Here is a 23,518-nt window from a genome sequence, read left to right as displayed (position 1 = left end):
TCTCTTATGCTGTCTAAAGAAGGTATTTAAAATGAACAAATCATTGGTTTTGCAGAATTCTATCATGCGTTCTCCAGCATCATTTTTGACACCAGTACAATTAGGTGTGCTTATATAATGCGTCGAATCTTGGTGTGGCGCTGTGGGTTACTGTGCCAGACTGTGAAACTGTTTGAACTGCAAGGTCGGCAGTTCAAGCTCACCAGCTGCTCCTTGGAAATCCTATACAGGGTCACTGTGGGTCGGAATCAACTCATTGGCACTTAACAACAACACATACTGCGTCAGACTGCAAAGTTGTTTGAACTGCATGGTTGTGGTTTAAGCTCATCAGCTGCTCCGTGGAAATCCTATACAGGGTCGCTATGGGTCAGAACTGACTCAACAGCACACAACAACAACAACATAATCTTTGGAGTCCTGGTGTGGCGCTGTGGGCTAATGCGTCAGACTGCGAAGTTGTTTGAACTGCAAGGTTGGTGGTTCCAGTTCACCAGCTGCTCCATGGAAACCTTATACTGGGTCGCTATGAGTCAGAATCAACTCGACGGCAAGTAACAACAACAATATAATCTTTAGAGCATTTACCTTCTGTTGGATAACCATACTTAAGTTTTCATGTAACCATGCTGATTCATAAAAGTCGTTGGTGGGGGCTCCTGATATTACTGACCTCCCCTTAACTGAGCATGCTCAATTGGATATTGATGAGAAGGCCTCACATTAGAGGACTTGGTAATGGGAGAGAGAGAAGAGAGGCTGGGTACACACACACACACACACACATACACACAGAGACCTACCTCTACAATGCTAACAGAGAAGGCCAGATCCTTTTTTGAAAAAAAGTTTTTATTGTGAACTGAGTTATAGTTTACATGGGAGAACATTGACTTTCCCCATCGTTTCATTGCAATGATTACAATCTCCTCCATGCATCATCATTCAACAGTATTTACTTCCATTTCCTCTGGTGTTTTTTTATTTTTGGCAGTGGGGTGGGGTGGGGGGAATGTTCACAAAAACACTCAGGAATACATAATAATTTAAACAACCAAAGGGCACATTCTGCAAGCCTGCCTCCTGGCTGCCAGCACCCAGTCCCTCTCTTTCCATGATTCCAGAGTCTTCAGCTGCTGCCTCTCTCCATGTCCTCATCTCTGCCTCCATCTCTATGCCAGATTCTTTATTCAGATGTCTGACCTTCTAATCTGTAAGAAAATACATTTCTGTATGTTAAAGTAGTCACTTGTGCTTTTGTTATAGCAGCAATAGTTAAGCTAAGACAATTTGGTACTGACAACTGTGGTTGCTGCTCTAACAAATAGCTAAAATGCAGAAATGGTTTTGGCATTGAGTAATGGAGAGATGCTAGAAAAGTTTAAAGGTGCTTGATAGTAAAAGCCTAGAGAGTCTAGCATAGAATTATGGACATCACATATGATTCTGATGATGGCTCGGCAAGAAGTGTGGAGAACTATAGGCAAGTCTGTATCTTAGAGAATACATATGGCACCATGGCACCAGTGATAGAATGTTGCTAGAAAAGTGTGGGTGTTAAATATGCTTCTGGTGAGACTTTACAAGAAAATGGAGAAGGTATCATTGGACAGTGGCAGAAGGGCAATGCTTTTTATCCAGTGGCAAAGAATTTGTCTGAATTAAGTTTACTGTGTTTAATGAAAGGTAGAAGTTGGATATCTGGGTGATGAGGTTTCTGAACAAGATCTTAAAGAGGTTACATGCTTTCTCCTTACTGTTTATAGTAAAATTCAGGAGGAAAGAGATGGATTTAAAAATGAAAGCAAAACTTAAAAGATTTAGAAAATTCAGTTGTACAAATTCCAGGACAGATGACATGCAGTGTTCACCAAGGACATGACACAAACTTTTGTTAAAGAGATTAAACCTTTAGTGGATGGATTTAAGCAACTCACAATGAAAAACTCATCGTGTAGACTGAAGAGGCAGAGAAAAGAAGAAAACAGGGTCTCCATCTTGGAATTCTACAGGTAGGACACAGGCCAAAAAGGTTACATTTGTTGTTCTCCAAGAAAAGAAAAGGATAATCCCTGGAGCAGTTCTAAAATCACCAGAACTGTTGCACGAAGCATGGGAAGCAGGGCCTTCAGTGTTTCAAAAGCTGGGGCCATGGACTCCTGGGTCTCCAAGTGTGTGGCCACAAACTCATAGACTTCAAAGACTTGGATCTTTGCCAACTCTGTTCTGGAGTGTGGCGCTGCAGTTAAAGTGTGCCAGGGAGATGGGGCTGCTGTCCAATGTTAAGAGAGTGGAAAGGGGCAGAAGAATAGAGCCTGTTGGGGCATTGGGTTTGGGGTGGCCACGGAGATATACTAGGAGTTAAGGGGCCTCTTAAAGCTGAATTGCCATGCCCCAGCGTCTGGAAAGTGGAGCTGAAGCCCAGGACTGAGGGGTCTTCATAAAGATTCCAGAAAGTATGACCAACACCCAGATTCTAGAAGGCATGGCCCCTTTGCCCAGATAGTCTCAGAGAATAGATTATTCTCAAGCTTTTGAGAACTAATAAAAATTGCTCTGCACGGCTTTTTACTTGCTTGGTGCCTTCTTCCATTGTAATTTCTCCTATTTGTAACGGAAATACCTACTTGGTCTGTGACTATAGTTTGAAAACGTAGCTTGGAGCCTAGATTTCACAGGTTCATAGATGAAGAGGAATTTTACCCCAGGATAGAATATGCCTGATATCTCACCATATTTGATTTCGATGGTTCAGAAGATAAAGGCTTTTTGGTGTTGGTTGGTTGGGAAGATGTGATGGAGTAAATGTGTTTTGCATGTGGCAAGGACATAAATTTCTAGGCACCAAAGGGTTGAATGTTATAGGTTGAATCATTTCCTCCTAAAATATGGGTTGGAAATACTAACCTCTCTATCTGTGGTTTTAATTCCATTTGGGAATGGGTTGTTCATTAGTAATTTAGACAGGATTAGTGGTGACACTGAGGTATATTTGCTTTTTTTGTGTGTCCAGAGTCAATCTCTTTTGAGATGTAAGAGAGATTAAACAAGGGAGTGAGAGAAGCAAAGATGGGGGAAAGGAGTTGCCAAGCCCCAGGAAGATCACCCAGGAATCGAAGCTCAGAAGAGACTAGGACCTTCCTCCCTTCCCTTGGAGCTAGCACCCTGAATTCGAACTTCTAGCCTCCCAAACTGTGAGAAAATACATTTCAGAGGAAAATAACAAAACATTAGCCATTTAACATTTTTTCTTATATAATCCAATGATGTTGATTATGTTTATCATGTGCAATGTCCCCACTGTTCATTCCCAAGTTTTTCTATCACTTTGAACAAACTCATTGTTCCCTAATCAATGGATCTTCCTTTCCCATCCCTCCTGCTGGGGATGAAAAGGACCATCCCTAACCTTTGTACATTATCTAGAAAACTAATCTTAGCTGCTTCTGTCAGACTGAGTGCTTCTGGTATGACCCTTTATGAGAAATATCTTCATATAAAAACTGTTAATATCACTTTTACCCATTGTGCTGGGGTTGAGGTTCTAAATCTGAAAGGCCTTCATACCAGCCCTATTATCTGATCTGTGAACTCCTAAAGTTTGGTTTTATTGATTGAGTCATCAGAGACACCTTCACAGGGCAAAGCTGCTGACTAGTTGAACTAACTACATCAAATCAAAGTTGATCCAGTGATTCTTAGGGCCATAGTCCCAGGAGAATATCTAGATCGAGTAACAAGACAGTGTTCCACATCTTAATGTGGTGAGTAGTGACTGCGGTCTTAAAAGCTTACAAGTGACCATCGAAGATGCAACTACTGGTCCTAACCCATTCAGAGCAAAGAAGAGTAAAGAAAATAAAAATCTCAAGAAAACAATGAATCCAAAGGACTAATAGATCACAGCCTCCACTTGCATGAGACCAAAAGGACTAGATGGTGCTCAGCTATCACTAGCCACCACTCTGATGAGGATCTCATTACAAGGTCCCAGATAGAGTGGGAGAAAAATGGAGAACGCAATCCGAAGTCATAAAAATAGACCAGACTTAACTGGTCTGATAGAGACTGGAGGAACCATTGAAAACTATGACCCTGACTGCTTGTTGGGTGCCGCTGAGTCGGTTATGACTCATAGTGACCTTATGAGTGGTCCTTAAGACAGTCTTCAAACGTGAAACTGAACACCCCCCCCCACACACACACACACTTCAGCCAGACAACCGACAGACCTATAAAATGAACAAAGACACCAGTAACACTTCTCAGAACAATATGTCACACAAAAAGCAAAACCCACAAACAAATCTCAGAAAGGAGGTTGGGGTAGGAAAGGATGAATGGAAAAAGGGAAGTGGGTAGAGCGCTGTTACAGCAAGGGGATTGCAAACAATACAGTGAGACACAGTGTGCATATATTGTTAATTTGCTCTGTAAACTTTCAGTCAGACTGCAACAAAATGTTAAAAACACACAAGAAACCCACAGTTGATACAGTGTAGCAGGGAAAAGGCTGTGTCCGGTTTGAAAATATTTCAGTTGAAAGTTCAGTCTAAGGTTGGATTCACTTTGGAGAGTAGTAGGCCTCTCCCTTTTGGGTTTGATTTAACTGTTGACTGAAACAAGTTCCTTTCTCATTGAGGCAGGATTTGTTGATGCTTCTTGGAGGGGATGGATTGAGGGTGGCAGGGGAACAAATGACAAAATCCAACACCAGTCGGTTGGATCCGCAAATAGAGACATCTGGATTAGTGTCTGGAGGCACCTGATTTTTGCGCTCTTGCTCAAGTCTTGAACATGCCATGGGAGCGTTTGTGCTTATCTGCTGACACCCAAGTTCTCCAAGACTGCCAACCCAAGGCACCGCCTGGAACCGGCTGGGTCCACAGTCCAAGGACCAGCCCACTAGGGCCCGAGCGCCTACCCTCCGGGTCTGGGCTCCGGCAGGGCCCGCCCCTGGCAGCGGCGCACGACGGCCGAGGCGGGTCTTCCGTTCGACGAGCGGCCACTTCCGTATCCGGTATGGTTCAGTCGCAGTGCTAGCTGAGGCAGCGCTGGGTGAGCCGGCTGGTTGCTGTGCGCCCAGTGATGCTGGAGGGCAGCTCGACCCAGGAGCGCGAAACGGAGGAGGACGGGGCGGCAGCTGTATCTGCGCCGCCTGCTATCGACTTCCTCGCCGAGGGCTCGGATCCCAAGTATGACGGTGAGAGTTCCGTTCATTTTCAGTCCTGAACTGGCAGGGCCGAGTGAGTTTGTCTTTCAGAGCGGGGCGAACTCAGCGGGACCCGGGCTTGAACCAGGGTCCAGCGAGACGGGGTGGAGGACACCCGGGAAAGGTAGCCATCTGTTGAAACAACTGGTCTCTACAGCTGTTCTTTTGTTTACCTTTCTGTTCCTGGATTTCTTCATGGCCGCTGACTTGTTCCCGTGCTCTGTGGTTCTGTCAGTGGACCGAATGAGGTTTGTTCACTGATAAAATGAGTATCTGGAGACCCGCAGGCGCCCAGCAGTTTGGGTTAAGAGTTCTAGTGTTTGAAGCTGCTTCTCAGGTCTTTTGCTTCATTGACAAGGTAGTTAACATAGTGAAGCAATATGAACAGAATCCTCATAGTCTTTTGTTTGTTGTTTTAAAGTTGTTTTCTTAAGAGGTTTGGTTGTTGTTGTTCCGACTCATAGCGACCCTGAGGTTTCTGAGACTGTAAATCTTTACGGGAGCAGAAAGCCTCCTCTTTCTCCCGCGCAACAGCTGGTAGTTTCGAACTGCTGACCTTAAGGTTAACAGCCTGATTCGCGTAACCACTACGCTACCAGAGCTCCTTTACTAGGAGATAATTCAGTAAGTCAAGTTATTCAGTATAAAGGAAAGAGGTACTGAAAACACTGAGTGTAGCCATTTCAAAGTATCCAACAGTGTTTTAATGAAAATGCAATGTTGTTTGCCCGTCCAGTTGATTAACCACTCTTACTGTTTTGGTCGCTTTGGCAATTTGTAAAATGCAGTTGTGCTACAGTAAGTTGCAAGTGGATTTAAAGGTTCCAACCCATTGAAAAGTTTCTAATGTGCACTTTAAATTCTTTTGTTTTCATCCTTAAATCCCACCTGTTTGCAACTCATTGCCACTCAGGACCACAGAGTAGAGCTGCCCCATAGGTTTCCAAGGCTGTGAACCTTTAGGTATACAGACTGCCAGAACTTTCTCAGGGAAGAGGCTGGTAGATTGGAACTGCTGACCTTGAGGTTCCAGTGGAGCACTTTAACCACTTCATGATCAGGGCTCCTTTCTTGACCATTATCGTTGTTGTTGTTAAATGCCGTCGCGTTGGTTCCGACCCATAGCGACCCTGTATAGGGTTTCCAAGGAGCAGCTGGTGATCCTGAACCGCCAACCTTGCAGTTCAAACGGCTTTGCAGTCTGGCGCATTAACCCACAGTGCCACACCAGGACTTCACATTGTTGTTATTATAGGCTGTTAAGCTAGTTCTGATTCATACCTACCCAGTATAGGGCTTCCAAGGAGCGGGTGATGAGTTTGAACCTCCAGTCTTTTGGTCAAACCGACCTTGCAGTCCAGTGCTTTATCCCCAGCACCATACCAGTACATCTTTCTTGACCATGTTGTTGTTGTTAAGTGCTGTATAGTCGATTCCAACCTATAGTGACCCTGTATAGGGTTTCCAAGGAACAGCTGGTGAACTTGAACCACCAACTTTGCAGTTCAAACGACTTTGCATTCTGACGCATTAGCCCACAGCGCCACATTGTTGTTGTTGTTGTTAAGTGCCGTCGAGTCGGTTCCGACCCATAGCGACCCTGTACAGGGTTTTCGAGGGTGTAAATCTTTACGGGAGTAGAAAGCCTCATCTTTCTCCCGCGGAGCGGCTGGTAGTTTCGAACCACTGACCTTAAGGTTCGCAGCCCGATTCATAACCACTACGCTACAGCGCCACATAGAGGAAGCAAAAACAGATGTGGTAATTTCAAGTAGGCTGTTAGAGAGGAAAATTGTAAATTAGTTATTTTTCTAATGGACACGCCTCCCATCCAAATATTAAGTAGTATATAACAACTCACTAGCATATAAAATGTTATGTCATAGAGCAAGTCCCAGCTGTAAACACGCAAGCCTGTCTCTTCTGTAACATCGTGATAAGGGTTTCTGCAAACTCATGGTAACGCTTGATGGGAGTGATCTTGGATAAGCTTTGTGAAATGTTCCCTCTCTGGGTTACATATGACACTGCTGTGTCTACTTATTCCTACCTTTTCTTGCAAAGAGGCCCAGAATGTGCAGCTATAATTTATTGTTTAGATGGGGAGGTAAGAGCTGTGACAAGCTCTCCTGAATTTTTAGTGGACACAAAACCCAGAAAAATTGAGTAATTTCTCTGTATGTGTGAAGAACTCATTCTGTCAGTTAACTCATTCTGGAAGTGGTGGTGGTGATGGATGTATGCTGTTCAGTTGGTTCTGACTCATAGCAACCCGGGTTTCCAAGACTTTAAATCTTTACAGGAGCAGAAAACCTCATCTCTGCCCATGGAGCAGCTGGGAGATTCGAACTGCCAGCCTTGCTGTTAGCAGCCCAAGTTGTAACCCACTACACTACCAGGGGCTCTGGTAGTGTAGTGGTTACGAATAGGGCTGCGAACCTTAAGGTCAACAGTTTGAAACTACCAGCCTCTTCACAGGAGAAAGATGAGGCTTTCTACTCCCGTCAAGATTTATAGCCTTGGAAACCTCCGTACAGGATCGCTATGGGTCGGCTATGGGTTGGAATCAACTCAACGGCACTTAATAACACTACTAGGGAAGTCCTGGTGTGGCGCTGTGGGTTAAGGCGCCAGACTGCAAAGCCATTTGAACTGCAAGGTTGGCGGTGCAAGCTCACCAGCTGCTCCTCAGACACCCTATACAGGGTCATTATGGGTTGGAATCGACTCGATGGCACTTCACAACAACAACAACAACAACACTACCAGGGCTCCTAAATGGTAGAAGTAGAACTGGAAAATTCCAAAGAAGATCTCACTCTTCTGACACCTGTGTTGGTCATCTGTTTCCTGAACAGGATTTATCTGTCACCATGAGCCTGTCACCATCAGTGCTACTGTGTGCTTGCTTTCTGTGGGTCAGCATGCCTTAGAAGGAGGGCCAGCAGGACTTCCACCCAGCCATTATCAGGCACCAGCTGTAGGTCTTCAAAAGTATCTGATCAATCCCATGACTTTTCTTCCTTTATCTGACATCACTTTTTCAAAACAGGATTTTTTAACCTCAGATTAATAATCCAATCTCTTCTGTTACTTCATAATGGGCCACACGGATCATACTTTCTTGAGAAGATTGAATTAGGTGACCCACTTTTGGTTTTGTCCTTTTCTTTCCACCTAGACAGAGTCTGGCACTTACGCACATGTCCCTAGGGATCCCTTTCTCACTTCTTCCGCCTTTATCGAGGAACTTGAGCTCTTTTTCTTCCTTTTCAACCAATTTTGACCAGAACGGTGAAGGCTTTGGTTGAAATTTTCATTTCCTTTCTGTCTTACACTGTACTGGAGTTGAGTATCTGCCTTTTTCCATTGGGTAAAACTGTGTTTTCTTGGATGATTGATGATTTACAAATTTACTGATCTTCTTACAGTTGGTGTTTTCCTTCTAGTTTCATGAGTCCACTGATTAATCATTCACTTTTGGTTTGTGTATTAAAAATTAGGATTCTATTGTTGCAGAAAATAGGAAAGTGCTTAACAGTATAAAGAAGCAGAAACCCTCCTGCCCATAATCCCACCACTCCTAACAGTGTAGCATTGAAAAAAAACAAACAAAAATGAAACTTCATGGTACATAATATGTGGGAAATGTAGAAAAGCATGAAGAAGAAATGAAAAAATTCAAAATCCCATCACCCAGAAATTACTGTTTATATTTTGGTTTATCTAGAGACTACTTGGGGTCCTGGTGTGTCACTATAGGATGAGTTTTGGACTGCTAACCACAAGGCCTGTGGGTGGTTCAAACCCACTAGCCACTCCTTTTAAACCCTATACAGGGTTACTATGATTCAGAACCAACTCAATGGCATTTAACAACACAAATAACTTTAATAAGGGTTGTGTCGGGCTACTAACTGAAAAGTCGGTAGTTCAAACCCACCAGCTGCTCCTAGGGAGAGTCTTTTTTGGAACATTTGATTATGATATGTCTTGGTGATTTTCTTTTGGGATCTATCCTATTTGGAGTTCGTTCAGCTGCTTATATGCTTATCTTCTTGTCTTTCATGATGTTAGGGAAATTTTCTTTCAACAAGTCTTTGACAGTTTTATATGTGCTTGTCTGTTTCTGTACTGGAATTCCAGTCACCCTTAAGTTGTGTCCCATGTAATTCTTAGACTTTCTTTGGATGTTTCCTTGCATTTTTTTCTGATCGTTTTTCTAGCATACTAATATTGAGAGATTTATCTTTAAGCTCACTAATTCGGGCTTCCGTTGCTTTGCATCTACTCCTTTGCCCTTTCTATGTATTGTCTGTTTCTGAGATCTTAGTATTAATCTGGGGTTTCTAATTGCAGGCTTTGTATTGGTTTAAATTTTTATTCATTTTGCCTGTTTGCTCTTGTTCAAGCTGTGTCTGTCTAGATGTTCACCAGCCAGTCTCCCTCTCTCTTGCCATCCCTGATCGGCCTCTCCTCCCTGCAAGCACTCCATCCACCTCTGTAACCTCTCTTCTGAAGTTCAGGATGCCAGAATTTTCATCTCTGTCGATTTAATTTGGTTGCTTGCATTGTTGTTGTAGAGTGAGGGTGGGGAACTTTTTTTTTGCCAAAATTTATAACATCATTCCTGGGCCATACAAAATTATTAGCTTAAAAGCTAACCTGCTACACCTGGTCCAGGTGTGGCACTGAACCGTAAAGTGGGTTTGAACCACAAGGTCGGCAGTTCAAACTCACCAGCTGTTCTTTGGAAAACCCTATACAGGGGCGCTCTGAGTCAGAACCGGCTCAGCAACACTTAACTACAACAGTAACAATGTGATAGCTGAAACTGTGGTTGCCTTGGCAGGACCAGACCAAATGATTTCGCTGCTAGTAGGGCAGACGTTCAAGGAGCTCTGGTAGCGTAGTGGTTATGAATCGGGCTGCGAACCTTAAGGTCAGCGGTTCGAAACTACCAGTTGCACCGCGGGAGAAAGATGAGGCTTTCTACTCCCGTAAAGATTTACACCCTCGGAAACCCTATACAGGGTCGCTATGGGTCAGAACCGACTCGATGGCACATAACAACAACAACAGGGCAGACGTTCTCCACCCCTGTTGTAGCAGATCCGTGTACTGTGTCTGCCTTGTCCACCATCTTGCCGAAGGCAATACTCTTATCCTGTATTTAGTCTGTTTGAAATTAGGTTGAAGTCATTTTTTCACCATTATAAATAATAATGGGTGAGACATCTCTCGTATAAATCTTTGTCAGTGTTTGTCATAATTCCTTTAGAATAGATTGTTGGGTCAAATCATTTTTTTTTTTTTTGCTAAAGATTTTTGGATACACTTTGCTAAATTGATGACCAGGAAGGTTATTCTGGTTTATGCTGCACCTAGTGACATTAGTATTACTGTTTTACAGCTTGCTTCTTTGTCTTGCTAATAGACTGCCTACAATGATATTTTTATATGCCATCATTTCTAATGTTGTTAGGTGCTGATTTCAACTCATAGCTAACTCCATGTGACAGGGTAGAACTGCCCTGGGGGTTTTTCTTGGTTGTTACCTTTAGGAAATCAGATAGCCAGGTTTTTCTCTTGAATAACCATTGGGCAGGTTCAAATCACTAACCTTTTGGTTACCAGCTAACACTTAACCACTGTGCCACTTTGTTGTTGTTGTTAATTGCCGTTGAGTCGGTTTTGACCCATAGCGACTGTGCCACTAGGACTCCTTTTATCATGTATAATACAAATATTTCCCTCACTTTGTGATTAATAACTTTGCTTAAGCTGTCTTTACATAAAGAAGTTTTTACATCAGCAGATTTTTCTCTTTTTTGATACTATGCCTATAGGTCTTTCCTGTGCAGTGATACTCATTTGAAATGAACAATACATCTTTATAAAGCAGGAGCCCTTGTAGCATAATGTGTTGTGACTTGGGCTGCTAACCAAAAGGTCAGCAGTTCTAATCTACTAGCTGCTTCACAGGAGAAAGATGAGGATTTCTGCTTCTGTAAAGATTTATAGCCTTGGAAACCCTATACAGGATTGCTCTAAGTTGGAACAGACTTGACCAACCAAGGGACACCTGTAAAATGAAGTCCTGGTAACATGGTGGTGAAGCCTTTATCTGCTAACTAAAAGGTCGGAGGTTGGAACCTACAGGCTGCTCCGTGGCAGCCACCTTCCATGATTGGAGACTGAATGGGGTAGCTCTACCCTATTGTACAGAGTCACTATGTGTCAGAGCTGACTCAACAGCAACTGGGAGGGCCACTTGTAAGTCAGACAGGAAGTCAGTGAAAGTATATAGTTTGGGTCAGAAAATCTTGAATCTGACCTTTTCATAGTAAAGTCATTTTGAACCACAAGGTTGGTGGTTCAGACTTACCAGCTACTTCTTGGAAACCTTATACAGGTTTGTTCCCTTTAACAGTTCCCTCTCCAGTTTTTGTACTCTTTGGCACCTCCATCCTCTTATTCCTCATGTTTTCAATCTTGTCGTTGATTCTTCTTTAATTCTCATCCACTCACGGGATGGCAGTGGGTCTATGTTTAGTTTTCTCAGCTATTTCTTTTCTTTCTTGCTATCTCTGGCATGTAGTCTTTCCTCTACAGTTCTATAACTGACCTCCTTTACTAGACTCATCCTAACCTCTCCTTGGGAACTGTGTACCTCGGTCCAGACTTCCTGTTATGTGTTATTGCTTGCACAGTTTTCCACAAACAGTTTTCCTTCATGGGGTTGTGGGCCTAGTCAGTGGAGTATTAAAGACAAGTGAAACCTAGGATGACTTTCTGCCAACTCATCTGTCTGCTTGGTTTCTGAAGCCTACCTCTTCTGACGTAGTCTTTATGGTGGAAAGAGATGGGGCTTGAAAGTCCTTATGATCTGCTTGATTCACTAGTTCCATAATCTTACTAAGGAGTCTGGGTGTCTCAGTGGTTAACATGCTCAACTGCTAATTGAAATGCTTGGTTCAAACCAAGCAGCTATGTTGCAGGAGAAAGATGAGCCAGCCAGCTTCCATAAGGATGATAGCCTCTGGAGTAGGTCTACTCTGTTCTGTAGATTTGCTCTGAATCAGAATTACCTTTATGGCAGTGAGTTTAGTAGGCTTGCTGACCATCATTGTTCTCATCTGTGAAATGGGGATGATAACATTTACTTTGTTTTATGAGGATTAAATGCTATAGTGCCTATAAAAGACTTGCTCAGAGTAAAGTTTCCATCCTGCCTGCCTTCCCATCTTGCCTCTGCTTAAGTCTTTCTTTATGCCAGATCTTGGGCTGCCTTCTCAAAGGAAGGGGGGAACCATCTTATTCCCTCTTGCTTGCTTTTTCCTATTGAATGTTGATTTGGTTCATCTATTTCTAACATTGTAAATGGCATTGCCACCATAGCGTGGTCTCAATTCCCCCCATGATGGCTTCAGCTTCCAGAATTCAACTCAAAATTCACTTCCAGAGGCTTTCCAGAATAGAACCTATTCAGCATGTTGGGTTTTGTTGTTGTTGTTGTTATCATTTTTGTATTTCCTGCCATTGAAATCGTATGTTTAGGAATGAAAGCAAGTACGCTGCTTTGTCCTTTATACATGATGCTTGCAACAAATTTAATTTATTTTCTTTTTACAAATTTCAGAGTCGGACGTGCCAGCAGAACTCCAAGTATTAAAAGGATCCCTCCAACAGCCAACATTCCCGTTTGCAGTTGCAAACCAACTGTTGCTGGTCTCTCTCCTGGAACACTTGAGCCATGTGCATGAGCCAAACCCAGTTCGCTCAAGACAGGTGTTTAAATGTTAGTAAGAATAACGCAGGCTTGCTAAAGAAAGCTTCTAGAACTACTGTGCTTCTTAGTGCTGTGGCCTAAGAAGCCTCTAATATCTGAAAGTTTGCTGTGAAATAAGTATGAATCAGTGTTTTAGATCCTCCTCATTTAGGTAGTTGATTTTGCTCTGGGAAGAATAACCTTTGTGGGATCTGTGTTGCTTGAATGGATGAAAGTCAAGACAGCTCTCTAGAAACTTCTCTGAGGAGTCTGTGTTGTCACCTCAGAGTTGATGCTTCCCCTAGTGTTTGGTCTGGACAGGCCTGCCTTGGAAGTACAGACAGTTTGATTCCAGACCACTGCCTTAAAGCAGGTCACACAAATGTTTTGGTGTCCCAGTGCCTGTAGAAGCTATGTTGATACCATACTGTAGTCAATTGCAAGTATGCAGTTGCATTCTGGGAAAGTTTGAAATATGGTGAGAATGAGCACAGTGTGACACAGGGACATGAAGTGAGCATGTGCTCACCTGTAGATTTGCTTTACACAAGGTTGACACAACCTTCAGTTTCTACAAAACCAAAATGCTTGTCTGGGAGGCAGAATAAAGCAAAGTGCAATCGAACAAGTCTGTCTGTCTACACACATACCCTCTCTGTGTGTTGCCTGCATGCTCTTGCCATCGAGTCGATTCCAGCTCACAGCAGCCCAATAGGACAGACTAGAAGTGTCCCCATAGGGTTTCCAAGGCTGTCAGTCTGTGTGGAAACGGATTGTTAGGTCTTTTCTCCACTTCTCCAATAGAGTACTGGTGGATTCAAACTGCCAACCGTTTGGTTAGCAGCTGAGCACTTAACCACTGTGCCACCAGGGATCCTTCTTATATTGTTTCATTGTTGTTGTTGTTGTTAAGGGCCGTTGAGTCAGTTCCGACTCATAGCAACCCCGTATAGAGTTTCCAAAGAGTGGTTGGTGAGCTTGAACTACTGAACTTGTGGTTCACACTGACCTTGCACTCCAGCGCATTAACCCGTAGCACTACGCCAGGACTCCTAGACGTTATAAAATGGAAAAGATATATGGATATAATTACCATTTACTTTTGTAGTCATTTCTAATGGTTTGTTCCCACATCTATAAATAAGGTGTGATACATGTGCTTCGTATCAGTGAATGTACTAATGGTTGTCATTTGTAAGTGAATAAGTTAGGTAGGAGAGGAAGGAAGGGAGTTAGTTAGACACACAGACATTGTTGTTGGGAGTCCAGGTATGGTGCTGTTAGATCAGCACTGGACTGCTAACCATAAGGTTGAAGCCTCAGACCCACCAGCCGCTCCTTGGAAACCCTATACAAGATTGCTATGAGTCAGAACCAACTCGACAACACTTAACAACAACAACAACAACAACAACGTTGTGTTGTGTGCCATCCAGGCGATTCTTACTCAGAGCTGCCTGATGTGACAGAGTAAAAGTACTGTTTCTTGGCTCTGAGTGGTGCCATGTGTGTAAACATCATTGGTTTCTTAGAGACTTTGCTGTGTATGTCGCTGTTATTCCTCGTCATTCTGTGTTCTCTCTGCTGACCATTTTGCTGTTCTAACAGAGTCGTCCCTATTTTGTGCCCTAGTACTCTGTCAGACCTTCATCAAGATGGGGCTGTTGTCTTCCTTCACCTGTAGCGATGAGTTCAGCTCCCTGAGGCTGCATCACAACAGAGCTATTACTCAGTTAATGCGGTCCGCTAAAGAGAGAGTTTGGCAGGTAAGCCAGGAAGAAGCATAAATTTTGTGCATTGCAAAAATACATTTAGTTTCAAGAGAACAGTGTTTTAAAGCATTATGCAATTCCAATTATGAAGCAAATTTTAAAGAATATCTATTTTAATTTTTAAAACTATATTTGTGGAATGACTCTAAAAGTTGGTGGATTCAACCAGCTGCTCCTCAGAAACCCTGTACAGGGTCGTTATGGGTCGGAACTGACTTGATGGCACTTAACAACAATGGCAACATGTTACCACGGAAGAAAAGACGTGGTGATCGTGATCTGCACCATAACAGCCAAGAAAAGCTGTTGGAGCAGTCTACACTGTAACACCCAGGGTCGCCAGGATTTGAAATCAGCTTCGTGGCAACAACAACAATGTGCTTGGCCCTCTTGGAGGTCTAGGGTTCAAACTGAGCAAACCAGACACAAATCCCCACCCTTGTGGAGCTTGTGTTTTAATGAGGAGGCAGTAAACAGTAGAAATCCATGACAACATAGGACACCGTGTGGCGTGTTGAATGTTAATAGTGCCAAGAAACAGCACAAAGAAAACATTGGGAAGGGAATTTTGTATGGTTTCTGTAAAAGAGTGGCCATCGAGGGCCTCGCTGAGACTGTGTGATTTCAGTTAAAATCTGAGACTGAGAGAAGGAGCCATGTAGAGAGCTGGAAGAGAGACAGCCCAGGCCGAGGAGCACTACTGCAGGGGCCCCGGGGTGCCAGTGGAAGAAACTGCAGGGCAGCCTGTGGTGGAGTAAATGGCTATAAGGGTAGAGGGGATCATCGGGAATAGGAACTTGAGGCCGTTGTAATGTCTTTGGTTTTTACTACTCATTGTCTGATGGGAAGCATTGCAGTCACTCTAGCTACTGTGTTGAGAAAAGATGAAGGGGCCAGGGCAGAAGCAAGGAGACCAGTTACGGGTGTATAGGCAAGAGATGATGGGGCTCTGGAAAGTGTGTTGAGGAAATGAGGGTGAATAGTTCCTTTGATGTATTCTGAAGATAAAACGAATGTATTTGCTAATGGAGGTCTTTGTCAGCCCCTCAGCTCTGTCATTATATGGCAAGACTGCTTTACTGAACGCTTTACTAGCCATCTTTTGGCTAAGAAAAAAAATTTCTCAGTTGTAAATTCTAAATAATACAGAAAAAGCCATTGGATTGTTTTGTTTTGTCTTTAATATTGTTAGAGCTTTTGTGGCCATTAATGTGACATTGAATTTTGAGAGGTTTCCTTATTTTCATGAAAATTTTCAAAGTGCGTTTTAAACTTTTTGTTTTGTTTTAGGATCCTTGTGAGGAGAGTTCTCATACCCAGAAAATCAGGTATGTGTTAAAAACTTGTTTTGATTATCCTAAAGGTAAATTTATCCCAAAGAAATCAGGATTAAGAAAATACTAGTTTTAGGTTTTGAAAACAAAAAATAGGCATTTAGTGAAGCTTATGAAATTAAAAAAAAAAAAACTGTTCTCAGCAATTAATTATTGCTCTGAGATTGACTTTTCTTCTCATTTTGAACTTTGAAACCCCTAGCCCTCACTCCCATAAAGATTTACACCCTCGGAAACCCTGTATAGGGTCGCTATGGGTCGGAACCGACTCGATGGCACTTAACAACAACAACAACAAGCCCTCACTCAGGGTAAATTTCCTAAGCCTCCTCTGACATGGAACAATGGTCAATCTATGTAAGGACTACAACATTGAACTTCAGCTATATTTAGTTAAAAATCTGCAATGGGTCCAGATCAGTAAGAAATCTAAGTCAATTTATTGCCAAACTCTGCTAATCAACTACTACCTATTAGCTACCTTTAGGACTCCTATTAAAAATTGATGCTAACTTTTAATTAGAATATGAATTCCTGGTAAAATGTTTGAAATGAGCTTAGTAATCTTTTTGCTTTCATTATTACACCATACGTAGATTTGTCAGCAGTTTGAAACTACCAGCTGTTCTGCAGGAGAAAGATGAGGCTTTCTGCTCCCGTAAAGATTTATAGCTTCGGAAACCATGTACAGGGTCGGTATGAGTCAGAACTGACTCCACAGCACGTAACCACCACCACCATATAGATTTGTTTAGCAGACATTTTCTTCTAGAAGATTAAAAAAGTTCTTTTTAGCCCTTTCTTCCTCAATGACTGAAACCATAGAATCCAAATGAGTGAGGTTTGAAAGGCTCTTCATTCAGGGAACATGAACAATCTTAGAAATCATTGATTCTCTCATGTCTTAATACTGATTTGTTAAATGCTTGTGTTTAACTTCTAGATCAAGGGAAGTAGCCTTTGAAACACAAACTTCACGCTACTTGAATGAATTTGAGGAGATTGCCATCTTAGGAAAAGGAGGCTATGGAAGAGTGTACAAGGTTGTTCTCCACACACTTGGTCTGATCTATTACTTTGTAAATAAATGTGTTTTGAGAAGTTATTTTTTATCATTATTATGGAACGTACTCAAAGGAAATGGACTAGAAATCAAGCATATTTACTTTTACATTAAGGTTTGTCATTTACAGGAAAGTATGGGGTCCAAGTATGGGATCCTGGTGTGATGCTGTAAGAAAATCCTGGACTGCTAATCCCAGCACTAGGGGTTCAAACCCACCAGCCACTCCTCATAGACCCTATACAGGCTTGCTATGAGTTGGATCCGACTCAACATCACTTAATAACAACAGACCAGTTTTAAGGAGCTCTGATGGTACAGAATCGGAAATCCCACAGAGCAGATCTACTCTGTTCTTTAAAGTCACTATGAGTTACAGTTGATGGCAGTAGGTGTTGGGTCCCTCCCCCCTTCAACAACAAAGAAAACCCAACCCAAAACATTGCCATCAATTCCATTCTAACTCATAGCCAGGACTACCGTAGATAGGGTTTTCAAGACTAAAGCTTTATGGTTGCAGACAACCTCCTCTTTCTCTTGAGGCAGCCGGGGAGTGTGAACTACCAGCCTTGCAGTTAGCTGCTCAATGCCACAGATTTAGGCCTGTTTTGTTGTTTTGTTTTTAAACGGTGCTGGTTGTTTGAATGGATCCTGGAAACTTTGACTTTTTGTTTGGTTAATACTTTATTTTTCTTCAAAATGTGTTACTGCAGAAAGTTGTGGCTCTAGTGTTTGGGACTTTTGCTAAGAGCCTGAGTATCCACACCAAGACCTTCTGGGAGTTGGGCTCCCAGCATAGTTGTGAAAAGCTCTCCATGGAGCTAAGGAGAGATGACTTCCTGGCACATAGTTAGCAGGACACGTTTTTATCTCATGTTTCTCTCATTGGGTAGCTTGGATGATCTGAACTCAACATTAAGGAATCCTGATGGTACCGTGGGTTAAGGTTTGGTGGTTCAAGCCCACCAGCCGCTCAACAGCTAAGTGCTCTAGTGAACATTTACAGTTTTGGAAATCTGAAGGAACAGTTCTGCTCTGTTCTGTAGAGTCACTTGCTTTAAGTCGGGAATCAATTTGATGTCAGTGGGTAGTGGGTTTAGGGAGCAGCTCAGGTTAGAAGGACTTTCTTCATTTACTTGCAATTTAATGACGGAATATTCTTTTACTTTTTCCTCAACTTTTTAGGTCAGAAATAAATTAGATGGCCAATATTATGCAATTAAAAAAATCCTGATTAAGGATGCAACTAAAACAGATTGCATGAAGGTATGATCTTGAAAAATTCTTTCTTTGACTTGTTGAATATTTGTTGTTATTGTTGTTAGGTACCATCTAGTTGGTACCGACCCATAGCGACCTTACGTACAGCAGAATGAAACACTGCCTGATCCTGGGCCAACCTCACTACTTTTAGGGCCTTTAAAAGGAGTTCTGTGTGTAAGTTTGGTATGGATTGCTAGTTCACTAAGAATCATGCTATATTAAAAGACCATACACATCAAAACTAAACTTTTATGGGCCATTTTTCCCTCCCGGTGAGCACTTAAAGACTGACCACATTTCAGGGTCTTTGCTGGGAAGTGAAGTTTTAAGTAAATGACACCATTTTATTGCTGAAGTGCACTTTGCAGATATTGTGTTTTTACAAATTGAAGATTGTGGTAACTTTGTCAGGCAAATCTTTGGGCCCCATTTTTCCAACAGTGTGTGCTCACTTCATGTCTCTGTGTTCCATGTTGGTCATTCTCCCAACATTTTCATACTTTCTCATCATGCTTTGGCACGCTTCATAGAAGACAGTCTTAGTGTCAACATCACTTTTAGATGCACTGGGAAAGTACAAAGATGCAGGCGACTCACTTCATTGCGAGGTCCTGAAACTGAAGCCACAGCATCTCCGAGGTCAGCCTTCATTGCTATACAGTATAACTTGTTACACAAAAACACAAGCCCAAAGGTAGGTCTGTGTGTTGTGTAGCACATTACTTTATCTCCTGAGCTGCTTCTGTTTCCTGCCCTCGGAGTTGCTGTGACCATTTTCAGTGGTTTCACTGAACCTCAGAGGATGGGTGTGGAAATCAAATGACAGAATTCATATAAGCTAGCTGTGGAAAGCATACAATGCTCGATAGAAATGTAAGTTATTTCCTTGCTATCGTCTTTGCCATTTGCAAAACATTCTGATTATTTGACATTCCATATAAAGAGGAGTTTTTATGATTTTTTTGCTCTGAAACAAATAGCATTTGGTACTGTGAACATTCGAAGTTCCTCGGGTGGCATAAGTGTCTGTCTATGCATTTGACTACCAACTGAAAGGTTGGTGGTTTAAACCTACGCAGAGGCTCCTGGTAAGACAGGCATGGTGATCTTTCTGAAAACCCTTGAAAATGCAGTTCTACTCTGCACACAGGAGGCTGCCCTGAGTTCAACCGACTGGACAGCAGCTAACAATAGCCATGAACATTTAGCAAGTTGTCAGTAAAAGCCAGCTGTAAGTATGTTTCCCTTTCAGGTACTACGGGAAGTCAAGGTACTGGCAGGTCTGCAGCACCCTAACATTGTAGGCTACCACACTGCTTGGATAGAGCACGTGCATGTGGCCCAGCCCCAAGGTGAGCAGTTTTTGATGATACAGTTCAGGGGGTTAGCCAGCTATGGTCCGACAGCCAAATCCAGCCTGCACCTGTTTTTGTATGTCCTACAAGATGAGGATGGTTTTTGCATTTTTAAATCTTAAGAAATATAAAGTAAAAATCAAGAGAAGAATAGTATTTGGTGGAAATGATAAAGAATTCAAATTTCATTGTCAATAAATGAAGTATTTTGGAACACAATTCAGAATTACGCCTCTGGCTGCCTTTTGCATTTCATTGGCAGAATAACTTGCTGCATCAGAGTCTCACAGGGTCCACGAAGTCAAAAGTACTTGCTGTTGGGCCCTTTACTGAAAATGTCTACAGACCCCTGCTATAGATAGATGAAGGAGAAAAAGATGTGACAGTCCGCTTCCAGGATTTCAAGCCTTGGGCACCCCAGGGGGCAGTTCTACTCTGTCCTTATTGGGTCACTTTGAGACAGAACCTCCTCCATGACCAGGAATTTTGGAGTTCTGGTTTTGGTATCGCTGAACCGTTCCATATTTATAATTCCAAAAACAAGTCTGTTGCTGTTTGTATTGTACTTTGCCAAAGGGTCGTAGCATTTTGGTATTATCTGTGTATATTTTAGCTCTGGATTGGAAAATTGAGCTGCTTGAAAATCTTTCTGGTTGGTTTTTGTTCCACAGACAGGGTTGCTATTCATTTGCCCTCTCTGGAAGCTCTCTCCGAAAGGTATGTGGACTGGTGTGTGTACTTTATGTTATTGTTGTTATTAGGTGCCATCATCTTGGTTCTACCTTATGCACAACAGAATGAAACACTGCTTGGTCCTGTGCCATCCTCACAATTGTTGTTACACTTAAGCCCAATGCTGCTGTCACTGTGCCAGTCTCATCTTGTTGGGGGGGTATCTTCCTCTTTTTCGCTGTCCCTCCACTTTACCAAGCATGATGTTCTTCATAAACTGGTCCCTCCTGATAATATGTCCAAAGTGCTTTTACAAGGGGCCTTCAAAGAGTTCCTGGAACAATTCCATTATCTTTCAGTTCCATTTTTTCACTGATTTTTCCAAGCCCCTTGTATATGTAAGACATTAACCACTGTCACTTGCTGTGAGTTTCCTTTGTCTTCTGCTACTAGGAGCTTATTTTATTTCAGAGTGTTAGATTTCTTCCTCCTCTCAGATATTTCTTGGCAGTATTTTATGAGGACTGATTTATTTATTTTCTGTTTCTCTGTTCATACTTCTGTTTACTGTATCAGAGAATCCATTGTTAGAAGCTAGGATCAAAAACCAGTGTCCCCTGTATTTTCTTTTCAGAATCTTCTGGGTTTTGTTTTCACATTTAGATCCTTAAAGCATTTTGCATTGTTTTTTTGTATATTCAATAAATTTTGCTACTAGACAGAGTTGATAAACAAAGTCTTCTCAGGAGCCTATCAATAAAATTCCATTCAGGCCACGAAGAAAGAACAGTTGAATTACTGTTGCCCTTTCTTTCTTTCTAAAGGTTTTCACTTGAAATCATTGTAGACTTAAAGTGGCAAAACTAGTACCAAGCATTCAGATAGATCCCTCACCCAGCTTTTCCTAATGTTAGTGGACAGAACCATAGTAAGAGTGCCAGTTAGCATAGGTGAATTCACGTACCAGACCAAGTCAATTCCCACCCATGGCAGCCCTATATGTGTCACAGTAGAACTGTGCTCCGTAGGTATTTCAGTTTCAGTGGCTGATTTCTCAGAAGCAGCTCACCAGACCTTTCTTCTGAGGGGCTTCTGGGTAGATTCAAATGTCCAACCTTTTGGTTAGCAGCTGACTGCTTAACAGTTTGCACCACCCAAGAGCTAAATTCCCATAGGTATATGATTTCTGAGGCTCTCCAAATTCTACCGATATTCTATCTAATGTTCTTTTTCTAGGGTCCCTCCTGGTATTTTCTTGTTGAGTCTCTTTATTCTCTTCTGATCTGTTTCCTCCTCAGTCTGCTCTGTCTTCCATGAGCTTGAGTCTTTTGTTGAGCACCAGTTAGTGACTTTGTAGAGCTTCTCTTAATTTAGGTTTACCTGAGGCTTTCACGTGATTAGATTGAGGTGAGGTTCTGCCGTTTGGGGAAAGAATACTTCAGAAGTGATGTTGTGCCGCCGTCTTTTTACGCTGCTTTTCTGCTTTGTTTTCTTTTTTCTCCAGAGATGAGTACGGGATTAGACATGATGACAGTAGCAGCTCATCCATCGTCTTTGCTGAGCTTACTTCCGGCAAAGACAACGCATTTGGAGGAGCTGGCTTTGAGAATCAAGAAAACAGATTGGTGAACTACGTCACCAGTATAGTCACAAATGCCCGTGAATTTGAATCATCTGCTGAGCTACAAGAAAATGGATTGTCAAGTGGTGACCATCAGCTGCCGCTATGGCGTCACTCAGACTTGGAGGAGAATTTCACATCCACCAATGAGTCTTCTGAAGAAAACTTCAGCTTGTTTGGGCAGACAGAGGTAGCGGACTTTCCCAGACTTGACTTGATTGTATACAAAGGACCGCTTGTGTCTGGCTTTCCTCTTCTCCAGCTCAGTTCCCTTGGTATGCTTCTCCCTCCTGTCGAGACTGTCTTTCAATCTTCCCCTTGTTCCTATCGCTCTGTGGCCTTCCTATTGACGACTCATCCTCCTTTTCTAACCTCCCTGCCTGGGTCATGTCCTCTTGTAGATGTGTTTACACACATACCCTTGAGTTGGAAGTGTCGTTCACATTCTTTTCTGGTTATATGGGTCGTTATGAGCTGTAATGGACTCAGTGGCACTTACCAATAACAATGCTATCCAAGTTACTCATGAACAAAGATTTTCCATATTTTGGATTATGATTTTAGGAGCACCCTGGTAGGATTACTAGGTCAGTTTTCAGTTGACTTTTTGAGGATTGGACCAATTTGTTGGTGAGACTCGACACATGATCTTTTGTTAAAATTATAAAACTGTGTATACAGACAGCTTCCAATTTACATCAGGGTTCCATTCCAACAACTCAGTCATATGTTGGTTCTAACAAAAAAGTTAAATACCTATTTTTTTCCTTAAGTTTTTATTATAATTGCCTTTTATTAGTAGTATCTTTATAAATCCGATCTTTATTTGTCTTGGGGGGTTGGAACAACTGAGCTTCAAATGAACAGCTGTTGCTTCTGATGGTATGGAATGCTGTACAAGCCCACACTGTAGACCTAGTCTATGGTGAAGTTGGAATCCAGGTCAACAGTGACGGTGGAGTTGGACAGCTGGTGGCTTCATGTGCAGTTCAGTTGTCATATGTCATTACAGTTGTTATATGTCCTATGTCATTATAATGCAATTTTCTCTGTTACAACTCCCAGCACTGACACCAGCTTCTTTGTAGACCAGGCCATCACTTGCTCCACAGCAGTATTTTCTCAGTAAATCATAACATTGAACATCTGCACGTGAAGGTCTGAGAATGATGGCATCAGCAAATCACCCATTGCAACACTGTATGTAGTACATGCTACCATCGGTAGGATGTAAAAACAAACAAAACAAAAAGAACAGTCATAAGTGCAGTTAATCATAACTCAAATACATCTTGGGTTGAGGCCCATTATCTATATATATATATACAATGCAGATTTTTTTTTTTTTCATGTTTTATTGTGAATTCTATTGATACTTTACATGGGAAAACTTTAGTTTTACATTTATTCCACCGTACATCGTTTCATTGCCATGGTTCCAATCCCCTCCATGCA

General features: G+C 42.2%; 1 protein-coding gene across 1 annotated transcript in view; it reads left to right on the top strand.

The window, feature by feature from the left end:
• Positions 1 to 5,088: 5,088 nt before the first annotated feature.
• The window catches only part of EIF2AK1 (eukaryotic translation initiation factor 2-alpha kinase 1), a 33,653-nt gene continuing 15,223 nt past the window's right edge, over positions 5,089 to 23,518 (top strand). Inside the window, 9 exon segments of the mRNA XM_006878412.1 lie at positions 5,089 to 5,203; positions 12,855 to 13,013; positions 14,616 to 14,749; positions 16,046 to 16,083; positions 17,033 to 17,132; positions 18,338 to 18,418; positions 19,668 to 19,774; positions 20,446 to 20,499; positions 21,947 to 22,253. Coding sequence (XP_006878474.1) covers positions 5,089 to 5,203; positions 12,855 to 13,013; positions 14,616 to 14,749; positions 16,046 to 16,083; positions 17,033 to 17,132; positions 18,338 to 18,418; positions 19,668 to 19,774; positions 20,446 to 20,499; positions 21,947 to 22,253 — 1,095 coding nt within the window.

The sequence above is a fragment of the Chrysochloris asiatica genome, unplaced genomic scaffold (genome assembly GCF_000296735.1).
Source record: "Chrysochloris asiatica unplaced genomic scaffold, ChrAsi1.0 scaffold00034, whole genome shotgun sequence".
NCBI lineage: Eukaryota > Metazoa > Chordata > Mammalia > Afrosoricida > Chrysochloridae > Chrysochloris > Chrysochloris asiatica.
Note: the sequence above shows the minus strand (reverse complement) of the source record. Positions and strands in the feature narration are given on the sequence as shown.